This window comes from Ceratina calcarata, unplaced genomic scaffold, assembly GCF_001652005.2.
Source record: "Ceratina calcarata isolate Rehan_Ccalc_2016 unplaced genomic scaffold, ASM165200v1 scaffold25, whole genome shotgun sequence".
Taxonomy (NCBI): domain Eukaryota; kingdom Metazoa; phylum Arthropoda; class Insecta; order Hymenoptera; family Apidae; genus Ceratina; species Ceratina calcarata.
In genome coordinates, this window is record NW_017147017.1 from 1900241 (window position 1) to 1916566 (window position 16326).

General features: G+C 39.4%; 3 protein-coding genes across 8 annotated transcripts; 2 read left to right on the top strand and 1 right to left on the bottom strand.

Moving 5' to 3' along the window:
• Window positions 1–4654: 4654 nt before the first annotated feature.
• On the top strand, window positions 4655–5819 carry LOC108622993 (uncharacterized). Its single transcript, XM_026811844.1, is given in 4 exon segments — window positions 4655–5125; window positions 5210–5371; window positions 5436–5504; window positions 5625–5819. Coding segments are annotated over 4 exon segments (897 nt in total).
• An 82-nt stretch (window positions 5820–5901) lies between these two features.
• Window positions 5902–9350, bottom strand: SCCRO (defective in cullin neddylation 1 domain containing SCCRO). Of its 2 annotated transcripts, none has more exons than XM_018021219.2 (5): window positions 9215–9350; window positions 8469–8682; window positions 8211–8379; window positions 7928–8141; window positions 5902–7788 (listed from the first exon to the last, which is right to left on the bottom strand). In XM_018021219.2, the coding sequence occupies exons 1-5, from the start codon at window positions 9215–9217 to the stop codon at window positions 7624–7626; spliced, it is 765 nt and encodes a 254-aa protein (XP_017876708.1). In that variant the 5' UTR covers window positions 9218–9350; the 3' UTR covers window positions 5902–7623. The 2 variants fall into 2 exon arrangements, with proteins under 2 accessions (XP_017876708.1, XP_017876707.1); XM_018021218.2 differs by lacking the exon at window positions 9215–9350 and adding an exon at window positions 8914–9208 and having other exon boundaries at window positions 7624–7788.
• A 260-nt stretch (window positions 9351–9610) lies between these two features.
• botv (tripeptidyl-peptidase 2) lies at window positions 9611–14744 on the top strand. Of its 5 annotated transcripts, XM_026811838.1 has the most exons (11): window positions 9611–9673; window positions 9796–10050; window positions 10177–10402; window positions 10504–11044; window positions 11141–11982; window positions 12050–12265; window positions 12337–12547; window positions 12641–12897; window positions 12980–13384; window positions 13482–13586; window positions 13693–14744. In XM_026811838.1, exons 3-11 carry the CDS (start codon window positions 10223–10225, stop codon window positions 13795–13797), a joined length of 2862 nt encoding a protein of 953 aa, XP_026667639.1. In that variant the 5' UTR covers window positions 9611–9673; window positions 9796–10050; window positions 10177–10222; the 3' UTR covers window positions 13798–14744. The 5 variants fall into 5 exon arrangements, with proteins under 5 accessions (XP_026667639.1, XP_017876503.1, XP_017876502.1 ...); XM_018021014.2 differs by having other exon boundaries at window positions 9617–10068; window positions 10138–10402; XM_018021013.2 differs by having other exon boundaries at window positions 9617–10068.
• The last annotated feature ends 1582 nt before the right edge of the window (window positions 14745–16326 follow it).

The window sequence follows — 16326 nt, forward strand, 5'->3', positions numbered from 1 at the left end:
GACGCGAATCTATTCGCGAGCTTAAGCGTTATTGTTATCTGTAAACTAATTACATGGGCAATTGACTTGACGATAAATGTTCTGTTGAAATCATGCTGCGTCGAGCCGCGCTTCAGAGAATTTTTCGATTACTTTCGAAGGAGAACGCCTAGTAAATTGATTCAGTCTCACGTGAAACATGTATATTTCACTATTCTTTCATTATTCACACGTCGCAGAATTAATTGATTCGACTTCGATACACCTCGTGTTTTCGTTAAATATTAATACCGAAAAGTAAATAATCTCTTGCTTAAACGAATTTATGAGCTTGACGATCGTTAAAGTAGATTGATATTTTCATTTTAACGCCACATCGCTAAGAGGTTCTGGTCCGTTAAAAAAGCTTTTATAAGTCGATCAAAAGTTCTGTTATTCGAATGGAAAATTCAGCCGTTCGAGCGTAAATCCGCGGTCAGTCAATAACGTGTCTAACCGATACAAACACGTATAGCTGTTCTACACTATTCTATTCAATTAGTTTGGGAATGACTAGAAAAATTGTGCTAACCATGCAAATGTGTTAAACCAAAGACACATGTAAACGTACGCGTTGGAATGTGTTCGTATCACGCGACAAAGTTTGTTCCTCGAATGATTTCAAGTATGAAACTGAAAGAGCGGCAGCTCGGAAAGAACCGTTCGTATTGTGCAAACAGCGAATCGACGATCGTCCGCAGTGGGGAAATAATCGTCCAGATACACAATGCACGTTGCATGTAACCTTGCACTTGTAACAATGGTGCACGTATACTCTTCCTCGACGCTGCCGACGCCGCGCTTCATCGTGCGATGACTACGCCTTTTTTTGTTTCCCCTTTTTTGCCTCTATTTTTCCTCTCTGCAGATTTTTCATCGCTTCGCCGGATAATCGTCGATCGCAGTTTTTTTTCATCGTACCTACACCATCGATTAAGTTATTATTACCGTGCGTTTCACTGATATTTTACGAACCGTGTACCTTATCGATAGGAATTAAAAGTTCGTCAAGAAATTCGACAAAAGTGCGAAGAAACGAAATAACGTTTAATATCAATGACATAACTGTTTCCTTACGATACCTTCGACATATGGAGTTCATACGCACATAAATTTATAGTCTAATTATACAACACAGAACTGCAAATGTCTGATTGTGATACGAGTTTCAACGGATCTAAAAATAGGTCGATCAACATTTATCTTAACGTGCGACACGACTCACCGATCTATCATACAGGGAAAAAGAGTCGACCAATGAAAAACGCGTTTAAAGAATTTTACGTATTCATTAGAAAAACGCCGTTTGTATATAGAAATTTCTTTGCTCGTTCAAGCGTCGCTATGTACACTCAGCTTTTGACGTTCGTCTAATTTTATGCATTACTTGCAATCCGTGTGTCTCATTGAATTTCTCTATAAATACAAATGTCTGTTTTCTTCGAATGCAAGAGTCCGCGGTCGAAAAGTGCCGACACAACGGTAAAGATTAGCAGGAAGCAAATAAAAGCGTGGAATGCGTAACAGCGGGGGAGGGGAAATAAAATAAACTTAGAGCTTCCTGGAGATAGCGCTACTCTCAACACTCCACGCGATGCGACTTTGAACCACGTGTGCCTCTGCTAAAGCGCAAACCAAGCGTGTCGTGTTTTAAGAACACGTTTTTGTAACAGTACGACTCACGGTCATCTTGCATCGTAATTATCGCGATCGTTACGATTCAAATATTAATTGGCGAGATATATCCGACTGATAAAAGAATTTCCAGTCTCTCGTTCATGCACGTTTAGTAGAACAGAATCGTGAAGAGCGACTTCGATCATTTTGCATTTGCACTCTTATCGAATTTCGATTAGGGAAGAAACGATGAATTGAACGAGATTTAATAGACTCGCAAAATAATTAATCCTCGTAAACGTAACGACGTAAAAATAAATGTAAACGTGACGTAAATGAAACTGAATAGCACTCATCGGTACTCGTTCCTTATTCTTTTACTTTGGAACGTGAAATAGTATCATCATCATTGGAATCATTATCATTGGTATCATTGGAATTCTCAGGAATTCCAGAATTAAAGATGAAAAACGTACAAGTAGGTATATTTGATAACGGTACAGTTTCGATTCGGAAAGATCTCGACGTGATTCGATTCGAGATTCGGCGAGGGGGTTTAAAAAAGTGCAAGTCGGCGAGAAAAGTCGTGGAAGCGCGTTGAACTCGGGGCAGGAATAAACAAAGGAGGTTTGCTCACCGTTGAAGGAGACGAAAACGATGAAAGTTCCGACGAAGAAGCTGCTCGTCCGGATTCCGCGTCGTCGCGTCGTTCGGACCGGATCGACTTTCACGATCAACGCGAAATTCCTCGCTGGCTGGTTCTCCGGTGTTCCCGGCCTCCCTCGTCTCGTGCACGTACCACACAGGCGTACCGCGGCTGTTCAAATTTCGAAATTCGAGACGCGCCAATTCTCGCGTTCGTGTCGCGAGAACGAAACGGTACGGACTGAGTGGTAGGAGCATCGACGCCTACGCACGGCGCTCGACAAAACGCTCTCGCAGCAAGCTGCTGGATAACTGAACTGACGCCGTGACGCCTGGCTTGGCCCGACGCCGACGAGTCGTATCCCGTATCACGCCCGCCGCCTTCCTTCCACGCCACCGCCACCGCCAAGGCTCGGCGACACCTGGCGCACTGAACTTTGAAACATTTCAAAAGACGCGTATCCAGTCGTATCGTGTCCTCGTACCTCATACCGTATCATCGTCGCGTTTCATCGTTGCACGCATGCCATAAAAATAAAAACATACAGCGTAAGTCGATAAGAATTATCACTTAAAGAAGTATGACGAAAGGCCTTATAAAAGTGAATTGCTATTTGCTAAAATGCAGAAATGCATTCACTCGATAAGGTCCAAAATGAGAAATTCATACGCTTGTAGAACGACTTTTAATGAATTCGTTTAACGATTCGAAATATTTTATCCGCCTTTCCTTTCTCTTCACTTTAGGTAAAAGAGGAAGGAAAGAGTGGATGTGTCGCACGGTCCGTTCTCTCGAATTAAAATGAAAATCAACATGCAAATAACGTGAGACACACGTCGAATATTTAGTAACTTGTTTTGAATAAAGGTGCTCGAGGTTTTGAACTTCGGATGGAACACCAGGAAAGACGTTAGTATTTATCGATGATATAAGTTTGCACTTTGTTTGACATTGAAATATACGTTATAACTGTACAAATGCACCGGACTGTAACGTGAGAATTCAATAATGTTCTCTAAATAATTTAGCATCCAATTTCTTCGGTCCATTGGGAATTTTATATCTGACACTGAATTGTCGTCAAGCCTAAGCGTGCAAAATTACTGACATTCTGGATAATTGCAAATCATGATCATTTATAAATTCATCATTTTTCCACGGTGGCTAGTGGAAACATTTCTGCATCATAATTTAAATTATTTATTGACTCGTTAAGGTCGTCGATATGAATGAATATTGATTACTATTTTCTCAATTTCAAATTTCTTACACTAGATTCAAGAAATATCTAAATCAAGTTAATTTACTTTAATTTCCAATTACTTTATGCAAATAGATTTTACAAATATCAATTTTCTGAGATGATAAATTTCTTTTATACATACGGATATAATATATCCTACAAAAGTTCCGTTACAACATATATCGGATTTTTCTACTTGAATTTATTTTATTTAAAAAATAAATTGATTTACCAGAATTCCGAATTGAATCAAAATTAAAATGTAGATACGTTTCATTGATGACTTCTACTGTAGGCGTCGACACTAATCAAGCGTAGAATTGCAGAATGTATATTCAACCTATTTAGTAGAGATCTACCTTATTTGGTTCCACCGTAGCAGAGACAAGAACCAATTTAGTTCTACCAATACTAGCATATTTAGAATATATATAGAGTGTAGACGGTATCACATTCATATAGCTCAATGATCACACTAGCTTAGCGGCCTTGGCGAGTAAGTGGTGGATCTTGCGGCCTTGGTGAACCGCGGGGCGATTGCACTTATGGGATGCCGCGCGGAAATTTCAGATTACGTCGCTCTCGGCTTTACAATTCTTTGCAATTTATTTTAAATACAATAGCAAAGCATCATGAATATAATATGCAAAGTAAAATACAATTGATAACTTGTTTGGCTCATAGTAATGCCGTCTATAGGTTCATACATACGGGAAATACCGGAGACCATCAATGCGAATTTTATTTATTGGTGGTATAAATGGAGTGAAACGCACCGAATGAAGGATCCATAAAAAATACGTCTCATCGAAGCTCGTTTGCAAATGGAAGATGAATTTGAATTAATCAAATCGTTGGCATATAAAATATATTTAATTTAAAGTTTGCAATGGTTGAAAAGAGGATTTCAGAAATTCTTCCAAGTACGCTGAGCTATGGGTGCGAGGCAGTATCGGGTGGTGAATGCAAGTTTTACCAACTACCGAGTATTTATTGTTTCTACGCTTTATTATTACGCTAACGTCGGTGCCCGACGTCACACCGAGTCAATAACATGTAAAAAAAAATGTTTTCGCACATAAAATTCACAAGTGATAAATAAAAACCTTTTCTAAAAGTTGCATAGAGTTATGTCCTTATTGCCGTTAATCAACCCTCGCCCATTTTGGTACACGAAAAATCATCTTGAGAATAATAATGTCCTATTGGTAATTTGGTACAACCAAGAATTTTCGCAAAGTCGATTTCCTCCCGGGCAGAAAGGTAAAATTAAATTACGACTACGTTACATTTAAACTTAACTGCGTGTAGTTTTAATTACGGTTAGCGATGTACGTATAATTTTCCCTTCCACTTCAGTCAGCAAGGCATGTACCCTTATTTGCCTTCTTGTCGCACGAGGAATAGCTCAAAAAGGATTGTTATTACGCGATGTTGAGAAATCTCCTCCGGAGATCATTGGTATCATAGCCGATGCTATGATAGAGGGTAACGCTATCCACGCGTGGATTATAAAAAATGGTTTAGTTTCTCATCCATACCTAAGCACGGAGGAGGCATTAAAATTTGGAGGCAGCAGTCTAAGCCTGCTTAGAGAATGGGTATAAATTGGGCTATTCAATTTTAATTCCTCAACGGCACGGCGCCGTGACTCTCGGCGATACAGAAAGTTTCATCTATTATAGAAGTTCCAAGTATTTTTCGAAAGAATTGAACACGGTCTGTTTAGGCATATGGGTGATTTTTTACGCGAATGGTACTCGGCACCAAGATCTAGCAATTTGTTTATGCTACTTATCACTTGTGGACGCACAGTGCTATTCATATTTCAAGAAATTACGTACTTGGTAAGCTTTATAAAGAAAACTATTCCGCATAATTTATTCCGTTATAGAAACCATTCGTTTTTAGGTAACTTTTTTCGATTCTCATAGTCACGGTACAGCTGCAAATCCAAATCGCGGACTAGTTATTGCACAGGTAGGAATTTATATGTATGTAATCGTATGCACACGCGGTACAAAGAGAAAGACGATTTTACACGTAGACTCGTAACTGATAATGTGCGTGTCAAATTAACAGTAAAAAAAAATGATGTAGACAACTATGGACAAACTGGAACATTTATGCAATTGGTACACACAGGATATATTGAATAAATGTTACAATACAGAAGCGAATCAGTACGAGCTAGCTTTTTTATATCCACATGACTCTTCGTATCCTGGCTGTAATTCTCTATGCAACTGCAGTAATCGTTGCAAACATCGTCATGATAATAAACAGAAAGGATGATTCTTCATTTATTATACGAGCATATGTACATATTTTGAGGACTGCATAAATACATTGAAAAAAAAAAAAAAATGGTAAAATCTTACACACCTAAGTTGAACATTTATTTCACTATTATAGAGTCGAAAACTTTTTGTTTGAAAGTGATCGTCTTGGCATAATAATTACATACATTTCCCGTGTAGATCGAGATGACAGATTTATTTACATTATGTACAGTGTCTTAGAACTGTTACAATTTTTTTTTTAATGGTGTTTACGCAATGGTCAAATTATTAAGAAGTAACGCAGCTTAATTACAAGAATTATATTCTTTTTCATCATAAATTAAACGAAAGATACGCTACTTCATACATTTTTCTTCCGCATTGCGCAAACACATTGATCATTGAGAACATTCTACTGGACTTCTCTTATTACAATGAATGCGGGTATCAGAATCTTTCTTGTTTCGTTTATCTATTCCGAATCTTTTACAAAATATAATCTAACGTTTCTGGACGACATACTTCTTATATTGCTAATTCTCTACTTTGCACCTTTCGATATCGACATACTTAAACGAATACAATAGTTTGATTAGTTATCTATTAACCGCAGAGAATTGCAGATAAATATATTTTTATAGATGCATATATATTTCTTTACATTACATCTCATTAATCTCTCCGCATCACATTTAAATCAACATGGTTAGCAATTTTGAAACACTTCCGTATTGTTTGTTACGTATGAAACTATAAAAGCGTTAATGATACGTTGTGCACTGTGAAAATTACAATGAAAACATTAAATGTAGAATGTTATATTGATAATGGAAACACTGTGCAGTACAACAAAAATTAAAAAGTCGAATACGTTTTATTTGTCAGCTTGTTAATTATTTCACGCGAGCTACTTCCTTCCTTTTAAGTAGTAATAGTCAAATGGCGAAATCGATTATTCGAACGCGTAAAAAATGTTTAGTTTGCCTTCTTCAACATAGATCGTATCTCAGGAATAGAAGTTAAAACAAGGATAAATCTCTTTCATCACACCATGATTCAAAACAATTGGCTGATAGAAAAAATAAGTATATGGTGCCGATACGATGCATCGCTATAAGCGAAATAGGTCAATAGGTACAGATTTCTCTTTCCCATTTCGTTTTTCGTGCGTACCATATATATGCGTATATTACAAGTATACTGCGGAACTCGTAAATTTTATTCGACAACAATTTCTAACAACGTAATTTCTATAAATCACTATCTACAAGAACTTGTGATAAACAAACGTTTCTTAAGATTTCCCCTTCCCTCTTTCCTTCCAAGCCAAATTAGCGTAAAGAAGTGCGGTCAGCGACTTCTTAAGTAATTTACTGTGTAAACACCGTCGATATTTGAGCAACATTTCTTACCGTCATTGTTCCGTTTCTTTCGTTTTCTTTTTAACAAATCGGGCACCCATCATATTACTTTATACAAACAGACATAATAATATAATGTTTACGTAAAACGTGAATAGTTACGTAATATAGCTTCTCGAACGAACGACAGAGGATCGATTCCTACTTTTATGCAAAATTCCTTTTTTATATTCAATTTGTTTAGATTACAAATTTATTATACATCATCGATTGATCCTAATAATTATAATACTCTTGCTTCGTATTAACGTACATTTATACTTTGTACAGAAAGTAAAATGATGTCGCACTCTATCAGAAAAATATGATCGAATATCGCTAGAAGAATATACGATTTCATAGTTGAATAAATAAAGCTTCTTTTTCATGTGACGTTAAAGATGTAACAAAAGGATGTTAGAGGGACTGACGAATACGAGGCTGTGCCCATTCTACAAAATCATCTATCAGTACAGGCCAGGCTCCCTCTTCATCGTAATTACTCATATCAGGGTCGATCATGAGCGCGAAATCTAACAATAAATTCCACGTATCTTTTGGAATCGACCTCTTATGGTGCTCCTAAAAAACAGCGTTAACTATGTTGTATCACGACTCTCCTCTACACGTATACAAGCGTTCATTGCCATGAACATTCTGGGCTCGATGTTTACATCGCGTATATGCATAAGAAACAAGTAAGCATCTGTACATATCCTACCTGTAAGAACTGGCACCACAGAGGCAGGAACTTAAATTTATCATCTAACACAATGTTCCAGTATGCGATTGCCATATCGAGATCCAATCCCTTTTGACCTGGATTCTTTGCATAGTTGAACGTGAACTGATAAAAGTCCTTGAATTTTTGGGAATCCCTTAACTCATTCTCTAAACCACTTAAACGTGCCTTTAATTTGTCTATACTGTCCACGCTAAAATAATCATACTATTACGTTCGACGTTTACGAATAGTACAATTACAGACAAAGTATTTGATTTACCCCAGGTCTGTCATTCCATTCATAAATTCATCTTTAGTGAATTCACATTGTGTTTCTGCCCGAAATTTCCACGCGATGATCAATACTAATTTGCTCTCAGGGCTTAAGTCCAAATCATCCAGAAATTTCATTATCCCATCTGCCGTAATCTTGTCTGGTTCATTTGGATCTATTTTAATTGCCAATTATTAATTATATAAGCATTACAAGCATTTATAAACGTTATGTATACATTGTATCTTCTATATGATCGATTACCTTGATATCTGCTAAATAGTATTTCCAGCTTCTTTTTGTCCACCGTATTTTTGGGTTCTTTACAATATGCCTCAGGATTTTGAAAATAATTATCACTAGCCAAATCTAACTTCCAGTCATTTTGAGCTAAACAATATATAGCTGTTTGTTCCCCAGTATGTGTAAACGTAATAAATTTCCTCACTTTATCTCTTTGCGAGAACTTTAACTTATGCTGCAACGATAATGGAATAGAACGTTTTTAATACTTATAAAAGTTGCACTTTTTACTGATCGTTATAATAATAAAGTTGCATTTAAATCACTACTTGGTTATCGAGCAAGGATACGTGTACGTTATCTACAGTGCCTTCAGTTTCGCTTATTATTACGAAAATTATAAATAAACAAAGTTTAGAGCGCGTCTACAATAGCTATTGTTATTACTAAGCCATCCATACATCACCATTTCATTCAAGGATTCTGTGAGATCTCAAAACCTTAAACCCTCAACGAAGTTATAGACGTTTGATAAGAACTTGATTATTCCCGATGTTGATATCCACAAATTGTATGCCACGAAATTGATATATATTCGATATAAGAGGGAACGTTAACGTTCACTCGCGACAAGCTTATTTTAACGTTTTTTAATGCATATTTTCACGAACACGCGCGCAAGCGACTATTATGATTTTCCTTTTAAATAAGATCAGATCACGGAAAACGTCGAATCATCGTGATCGAAATATTCGTTAACAGCTCACCATTTTAGCTAATTTTAGGCCCCCGAAAGCCAAAATATTATTTCCTTTGCACTACACTTGACATGAACATGCGCATGTTCGGTGAACAGTCAGTAGTCACTACCTTGTCCTGAGAAATGCAAATACCACTAACAAAACTGTAGTACATATACGTGTGCATGGACCTGAAGGACGATGCATGAAGTGGATTTATAGGCGAGGGGGTACTGACTTCCAAATACGGAAGGGGGAAGCAGGCATACAAGTTTCACTGCTCCTCAATGTGCGGCACTGTAATCAAAATTCAAATCTTACAACGCGGGCGTAGATAGAGGGGGCTAAAGGAAGCTGCATTGAAAATGATCCTTGAAGAGGATAGACATATCCCATCTATAAAAACAAAGTCTATGGTGTCGTACAGTATCGTACAGTATCGTACGTGATCGTATGCGATACCCACATTGATGCACATACGCACATGTAAGTAATACGTCAAAGAGCGGAAATAAATAAACAGCTATTAATGCTGATTGATGCTGAGACTGTTTTCTCCATATTATTGAGTCAGCGTGGATTTTTAAATGGAGATTGTGTTTGTGCAGTTTTTAGGACCCTTTTCTGTATTTCAATTGTAACAGATAAAATGATCGACGATTTTGTAAGAATATACACGTATCGGATATAAATCATCTTTGCAAAGTACTTTTGTAATGATATGCACCGATGATTCAACCATAATGAAATGTGTGACTGCTGCATTCGTAAAAAAATTCACGGGAAGCACATATTTCCATTCGATGTTACCGATCACACGATACATCAATGTGAACCAGTATTCTAAGATCAACATGATTTTGGTAATGAATATTAGCATGGTAATACTCTGTTATTATAGAGAAATGTTACCGTCTCGTATAGAATAAAAATTGTCATTTTCGAAACAGGGAATATGTATATGCCTGAATTTCTTTGTACTTTATCAGGAATTTGTGGAACAATCGCAAAGCAAGTTCATCAATCCGAATGTAAATGACAATTTATAACACGATGGGTGGAAGTATATTCGAATTTCTTCCACTTTACCATCAACATGGAAGTGGAAGAGAAATTGGTCATTGGATAACACATATCAAATTATCTAGGATCATAATGTTAACAACGGCAGTTTTATTTATCGTGCCGTTGTTTACTCACTATTATTTATCAAAGGTACTGTTCACCACTTCATCATTTACTTAGAAACATTGCGAATATACTTTCGATTGATCTGTTTCGTAGCAGTTGAAAGCTTCACATTTTTGTGTTTCCAGGTAGAATCCGATTTACCAGATAAAGATATTTATCGTACATTTTCCACACTGGAAGCTTTCGAAAATTTTACCCCGTTGAAGGCTTCTCAATTGAAGATGAGAATAGAGGAGATGTTACGTATTAAAGTTTCTGTAAATAATGAGCTTAGGGATTTGAGCGCAAAAAGACAGAGGCTACAGGTGGAAGTTAGTAGTTTGACTCAAAAAATTGATGAACTGAAGCAAGAACTGCTCCACCAACAAACAGATCTGGACAGGTTGAAAATAAGCGTAGAGCAGGCCCAAGTAGCGCAGAGAGAAGCGGTGGAAAGGAACACACCGGAATTGGCACCACCCAGACGGATATTGATGGATTCGATTCCCGAGATACTGCCGACTACCGTACCTCACTCATGCAGAATGTATAACTGTTTCGATCATAGCAGATGCGCGTTAACTAGTGGTTTTCCGATATACTTGTACGACCCTGATCGATATTCAGTAGTAAATCTGGGTTGGGATGTTGACGGGTTTTTAAAGACCACTATTAAACAAACGCTAGGTATGTACTGCTATTTTACGTAGCACGTGGTTTTGATTGTATTCGCGCGTGTGCATAAGTAATGTTCTACGAACGGATCCGTTTTCTTGTTTACAGGATACAATCCGCACCTCACTGCAAACGCGACCGAAGCTTGTATATACATAGTGCTAATAGGAGAAGCTCTTTCTACGCAACCGAAATTAGACAAGAGACATCGCAAGCCTATAGACGTGAAAAAGTTACACGCACTCCCTTATTGGGGTGGAGATGGTCGAAATCATATTTTGTTAAACTTGGCGCGCCGAGACTTGTCCGCAGAATCTGGAGACATTTACAGCAGCACAGACACCGGAAGAGCTATAATAGTGCAATCTACGTTCCATAGAAATCAATTTCGCGATGGTTTCGACCTGGTCGTTCCACCGATCTTGGGACCTCCCGGTGGCGACGTGTGGCAAGAGTGTGCACACATGTTGCCCGCGAGAAGAAAGTACCTACTATCTTTTCAAGGCGAGATGAGATCTTCGAGGGCCACCACTGCCGTCACGCAACAAATCGACGACGCCGATATCGATATGGAAAAGTTGTCGGTCGACGAGAATAACTTGGATGCTTTTATCATCCAACACCTTAAAGACATGAGCACGGGAGTGACGCTCGATAAATTTTTCATTCAGTTCGAATGTATACCGGCGTCCGAGGAGAAAAATCTAGTAGAACTCGATTGGTCTCTATGTGGAACCGATTCCTCGAGGAAAGCTATACTCAAGGAGTCTACGTTCGCTTTGATCTTAGCTCCTAGCAACGCTTCGTTCGTAACTACTTCGTCCATCCAGGCTAGATTGTATGAGGCGCTGCGTTCAGGATCGATCCCGGTCTTCCTAGGCGGTGATCAAATTTTATTGAGCTACAGTGAAGTGATCAGTTGGCGTCGGGCAGCAATCTTTTTGCCAAAGGTGAAGATCATCGCTTTTGATCGTCCCTTTCAACGCGTAACGCGCATGCCCTTTTATTTGATTTTAGGCCAGAGTGACGGAAATGCATTTCCTGCTGCGCGCTGTTCCCGACAACGATCTATTAAGTATGCGTAGACAGGGCAGAATAATATGGGAACGTTATTTGAGCACTGCCCAAGGTGCAGTGGACACCATCGTAGCTGTGATCAGAGATCGACTCGGTATTCCGCCCTTGCCCGCACCTCAAACTGCCAGTCCAAGCGTCTTTAACGAAAGTTTTGTGGTAAACGCTACTGCCTATTATATTGTACGATACTGTGTTCCGGATACGTAACGTAATTTTTGTTCGCCCAGCCTTTGAAGTCCGATAGTATTATCGCAGAACCGGAAGCGGAGGAAAGTTTAGGACCTTTGGAACCACCTTATTCGTCTCCAGCCTTTAAGAGAAATTATACAACGATGTTGCTCCAAGGACACGAGATCTGGAACGATTGGCTCGATCCGTTCTATTTATATCCGCAATTGCCATTCGATACCATGCTTCCGAGCGATGCAAAGTTCCTCGGTAAATAATGAACAACTCGATTTTTCTATAAGTCTCTTCATTATCTAATTGAATATTTTGTGCTCAACGCGTCGCATAATGCACATCGTATAGGTTCCGAAGTGGGATTCAGGCCAATCGGTAAAGGTGCTGGAGGTGCTGGCAAAGAATTCAGCGAAGCTTTGGGCGGAAATTATCCGAGAGAACAGTTTACAATCGTAATGCTAACGTACGAACGAGAACAAGTCCTTGTAAATTCTTTGGCACGATTGTACGGACTGCCGTATTTGAACAAAGTCCTAGTTGTATGGAACAGCCCGAAACCGCCTATGGAAGACTTGAAATGGCCTGACATCGGTGTTCCGATTCATGTGAGTTGTCTCGAAAATCTTGGGAACTTATGCGAATTGTACTCGAATCGATTCGAAGACGAACGAACGATTGTTTGCACAGGTGATTAAGGCACCGAGGAACAGTCTGAACAATAGATTCCTGCCGTTCGATGCAATCGAGACGGAAGCCGTTCTTTCGGTCGATGACGACGCCCACTTACGACACGACGAAATTATGTTTGGATTCCGCGTATGGAGAGAACACCGAGATCGCGTCGTTGGATTTCCTGGTCGATTTCACGCGTGGGACCAGAATTATCATAACGCTTGGAACTACAATTCGAATTATTCGTGCGAATTATCAATGGTGCTGACCGGTGCCGCGTTCATACATAAACATTATACGTATCTTTACACGCATTGGCTACCCCAAGCCATACGAGATAAAGTCGACGAATATATGAATTGCGAGGATATCGCGATGAACTTCTTGATATCTCATCTCACGAGAAAACCACCCGTCAAGGTAACTATAACGCGCATTATATTGAATACATACCACGTGATCCTCGTTCCTCGGTGATTGCCGTTCGATTCAATGTCTCGCAATCGCATTTGTTCAGGTCACATCCCGTTGGACGTTCAGATGCCCTGGTTGTCCGGTGTCGCTCTCGGAAGACGATACTCACTTTCAAGAAAGGCACAAATGCATCAATTTCTTTGCTCAGGCAAGTAACTTTCACGTTTCTCACTTTTCAATTCTATAGCTATTCTATAGTTATTTATCGCACAACCGGTTCGTGAGTACAGCGATCTTAATTATATCAATTGCAGGTTTTCGGATACATGCCTCTTCTAAGTACGCAATATCGAGCTGACTCGATATTGTTCAAAACAAGAATTCCTCACGATAAGCAAAAATGTTTTAAATTTATATGAAAACGGTTATTTAACGGAAAAATGTATATATTTAGAAAATATCACTCGATACCATTTTTAAATGATTTTGATAGCACTTTGACTGAATTTCCTACGAGCTACACGTTATGTATAACTAATAGCCGATGCCATTGCGTGAAACAAACGTTGTAGAATATTATATTGTCCTCACTGTTTTCTAACTTTTTTTATCGGTACATCTAGATACATACTTGCGATGTATGCGTCGATCGAAAGAAATGTACATTCAACACAGAGAATATAATGCCGCGACGGATCGCATTATATTATGTTTATATCAAGATAATGTAAATAATTATAATCAAGTAGGAGGTAATTAAATGTCACGATGCGCACTTAATTATTTATCATTTATTCGTTAACGATCTGTCGACCGAGCGGAAGATGAACGAAATACGTTCTGTCCGACAGAACATCGATTAAAATAATGCGTCCACGGTAATTTTAATCTAGTTATTGCTTAGATTTTTATTTTCGCGATTGGATTTTAATCGATATTTCGCGCTTTTAGTTTAATCGTAACCCGCCATTTCATGTGCCAAACGCCTACCGATAAAGTACGCGCAGTCTACGTATACTTATTTTTAGTTTCAACTAACTCATATAACAAATATTAAGTTCTGCTCTCATAATACTCGTAAAAGAATAAATATTTATTAATCAGCGTGTCGCGTGTCGCGGATCCGTACAATTCTCAATATCGTTTGGAACGCGGACGTTGCACTTATTAATAAGGAAGGCGTGTGCGAATGTGTGCGTGTGTGTGTGTGTGTGTGTATGTGTGTGTATGTTTCTGTGTGATACGACATTGTCATTATTCATACACGCGAGAACAATTTTGTAATTGGTCTATTTTATATTGAATCCTACGCGATGGATCAAATTTACTATCGCGATCGTGTAAGAAAATAAAAATATACCAATTATTTATACGATTATTACACCCAGAAATTGATGCACGTTGCACATCCAATGTATTTCCAGTTTAGCCGCAACGGCGAAACATTCGGCGGTCCTGGCTTCGCTCCAGACTCCACTAAACTCGAACGTTGAACTCTGTAAAAACAAATATACGAAACAGCTTTTTAACATTCTGAGTATCGTTCTAAATTAATCGGCGACGGTCGTTGCGTTGACAGCTGATTTTAATGTTTGCTCTTAATCGATCGACATTCGATACGCGGGCTGTGCCGTAAGCATCAGCCTGGAAGAGCGAGGGAGAGAGAATGAGAGAGAAAGAGAAAGAGAAAGAGAAAGAGGGCGAGGCTTGAAATATTTCTTGTACGAAAGAATAATTCCAAATTGAAGATTGAAATCAATATCGCGCGGCGCACTGATGATTTAAGAGTGCTGTTATTAGCAAAGAGCCAACAAGGGTTCAAGTTTAGACAATAGCCAGTAGTATGAGAATATTACAAGTCAGACAGTTCGTGGGTAGCGAATACATTGATACGTATAAGTACATTCGTACATCTCGGTTTCCAATGTAAGCCGAAAGCGTAGGTAACTCGTAAACGTTTAACGGAATTCCAATTTTATTTATTATTCCGAGCTTCGATCGATATAAGACTTGGAGAACTTCTCCAGTTTCGACTTCACTTCATACTCTCGTACCATGAATAAATTCAAGATAGTTCTGAACCTGACTAATCGCGAGTAATTTATGGAATTCGGAGAGTTCGAAAACTCGTAGTCTCTCGGGCTACAGACGCCCGGCCGTGATACATTCGATCGCGTTCGAATTCACCGCCAGAACAGGAAAAGTGGTACCGTTGCGGCGGTAAACCCCATTGGCCTGGGGTGAGATCAATACCAGGTTTTCCATGACGTAAGTACGGCTTGTGGCCCTTATTGGTTCGGACGTACGCCGCATCCCATTATTTATTAAGACCGCATGAATAGACGTTTTTCACCGATCACCTTTTCCACCGTTTCGGGAACGGTGAATCACGGCCGTGCATTAAGAACAGCGAGGAAAAAGGAAGGTGGCTCATGGATCATCGTCGTTGTGGAAAGCACGGATGGGTATAAAATCGCTGTGTAAATGGTTGGGCTCGCGCGAATCGGCGGGGAGGCTTAGGTACGCAAGAAAGAAAGAAAGAAAGGAAGCGGAAACCTTGGTGGCTGGGTGGCGGTGATCTCGGACGGACAAACACGGTAGCCGGAGGAGGGGGTGAGAACAGTTCGCGCAACTGCGGTCGTCGAGTACGAGCGACCGGCCGACCACGAGCACGAAATCGAAGGGAAGAGGGTTCCTCCGCGGTGGAATCCGCGATTCGGCTCGATTCGCTTTCTGCGTTTTTTTCAACGACGATAACGCGTGTTTTCAATTGGCATTCAGAACCGAGGACCGTGGCTCGTAGCGGCCTAACGGGAAGTCGATTCGCGGCCGGAAATTAGGCCCCTTCGCGGGCCGATCGGTTTTCTCGTTTCAGCCCGTTACAAGGAGAGCGGGCTGCTCGGGAAGCGAGGAACAGAGAGAGACAGAGGTGGAGGTTGCTGCAGGTG

Excerpts from the sequence above, each read along its gene's own strand:
- SCCRO (XM_018021219.2), bottom strand. Across the intron at positions 8,142-8,210 it reads AATGGAATGACAGACCTGGG|CGTGGACAGTATAGACAAAT; the intron begins GTAAATCAAATA and ends TGATTATTTTAG. Across the intron at positions 7,789-7,927 it reads TGTGGTGCCAGTTCTTACAG|GAGCACCATAAGAGGTCGAT; the intron begins GTAGGATATGTA and ends GCTGTTTTTTAG.
- botv (XM_026811838.1), top strand. The coding sequence starts at position 10,223 with ATGACAATTTATAACACGATGGGTGGAAGTATATTCGAATTTCTTCCA. Across the intron at positions 11,045-11,140 it reads CACTATTAAACAAACGCTAG|GATACAATCCGCACCTCACT; the intron begins GTATGTACTGCT and ends TCTTGTTTACAG. Across the intron at positions 11,983-12,049 it reads CAGCAATCTTTTTGCCAAAG|GCCAGAGTGACGGAAATGCA; the intron begins GTGAAGATCATC and ends ATTTGATTTTAG.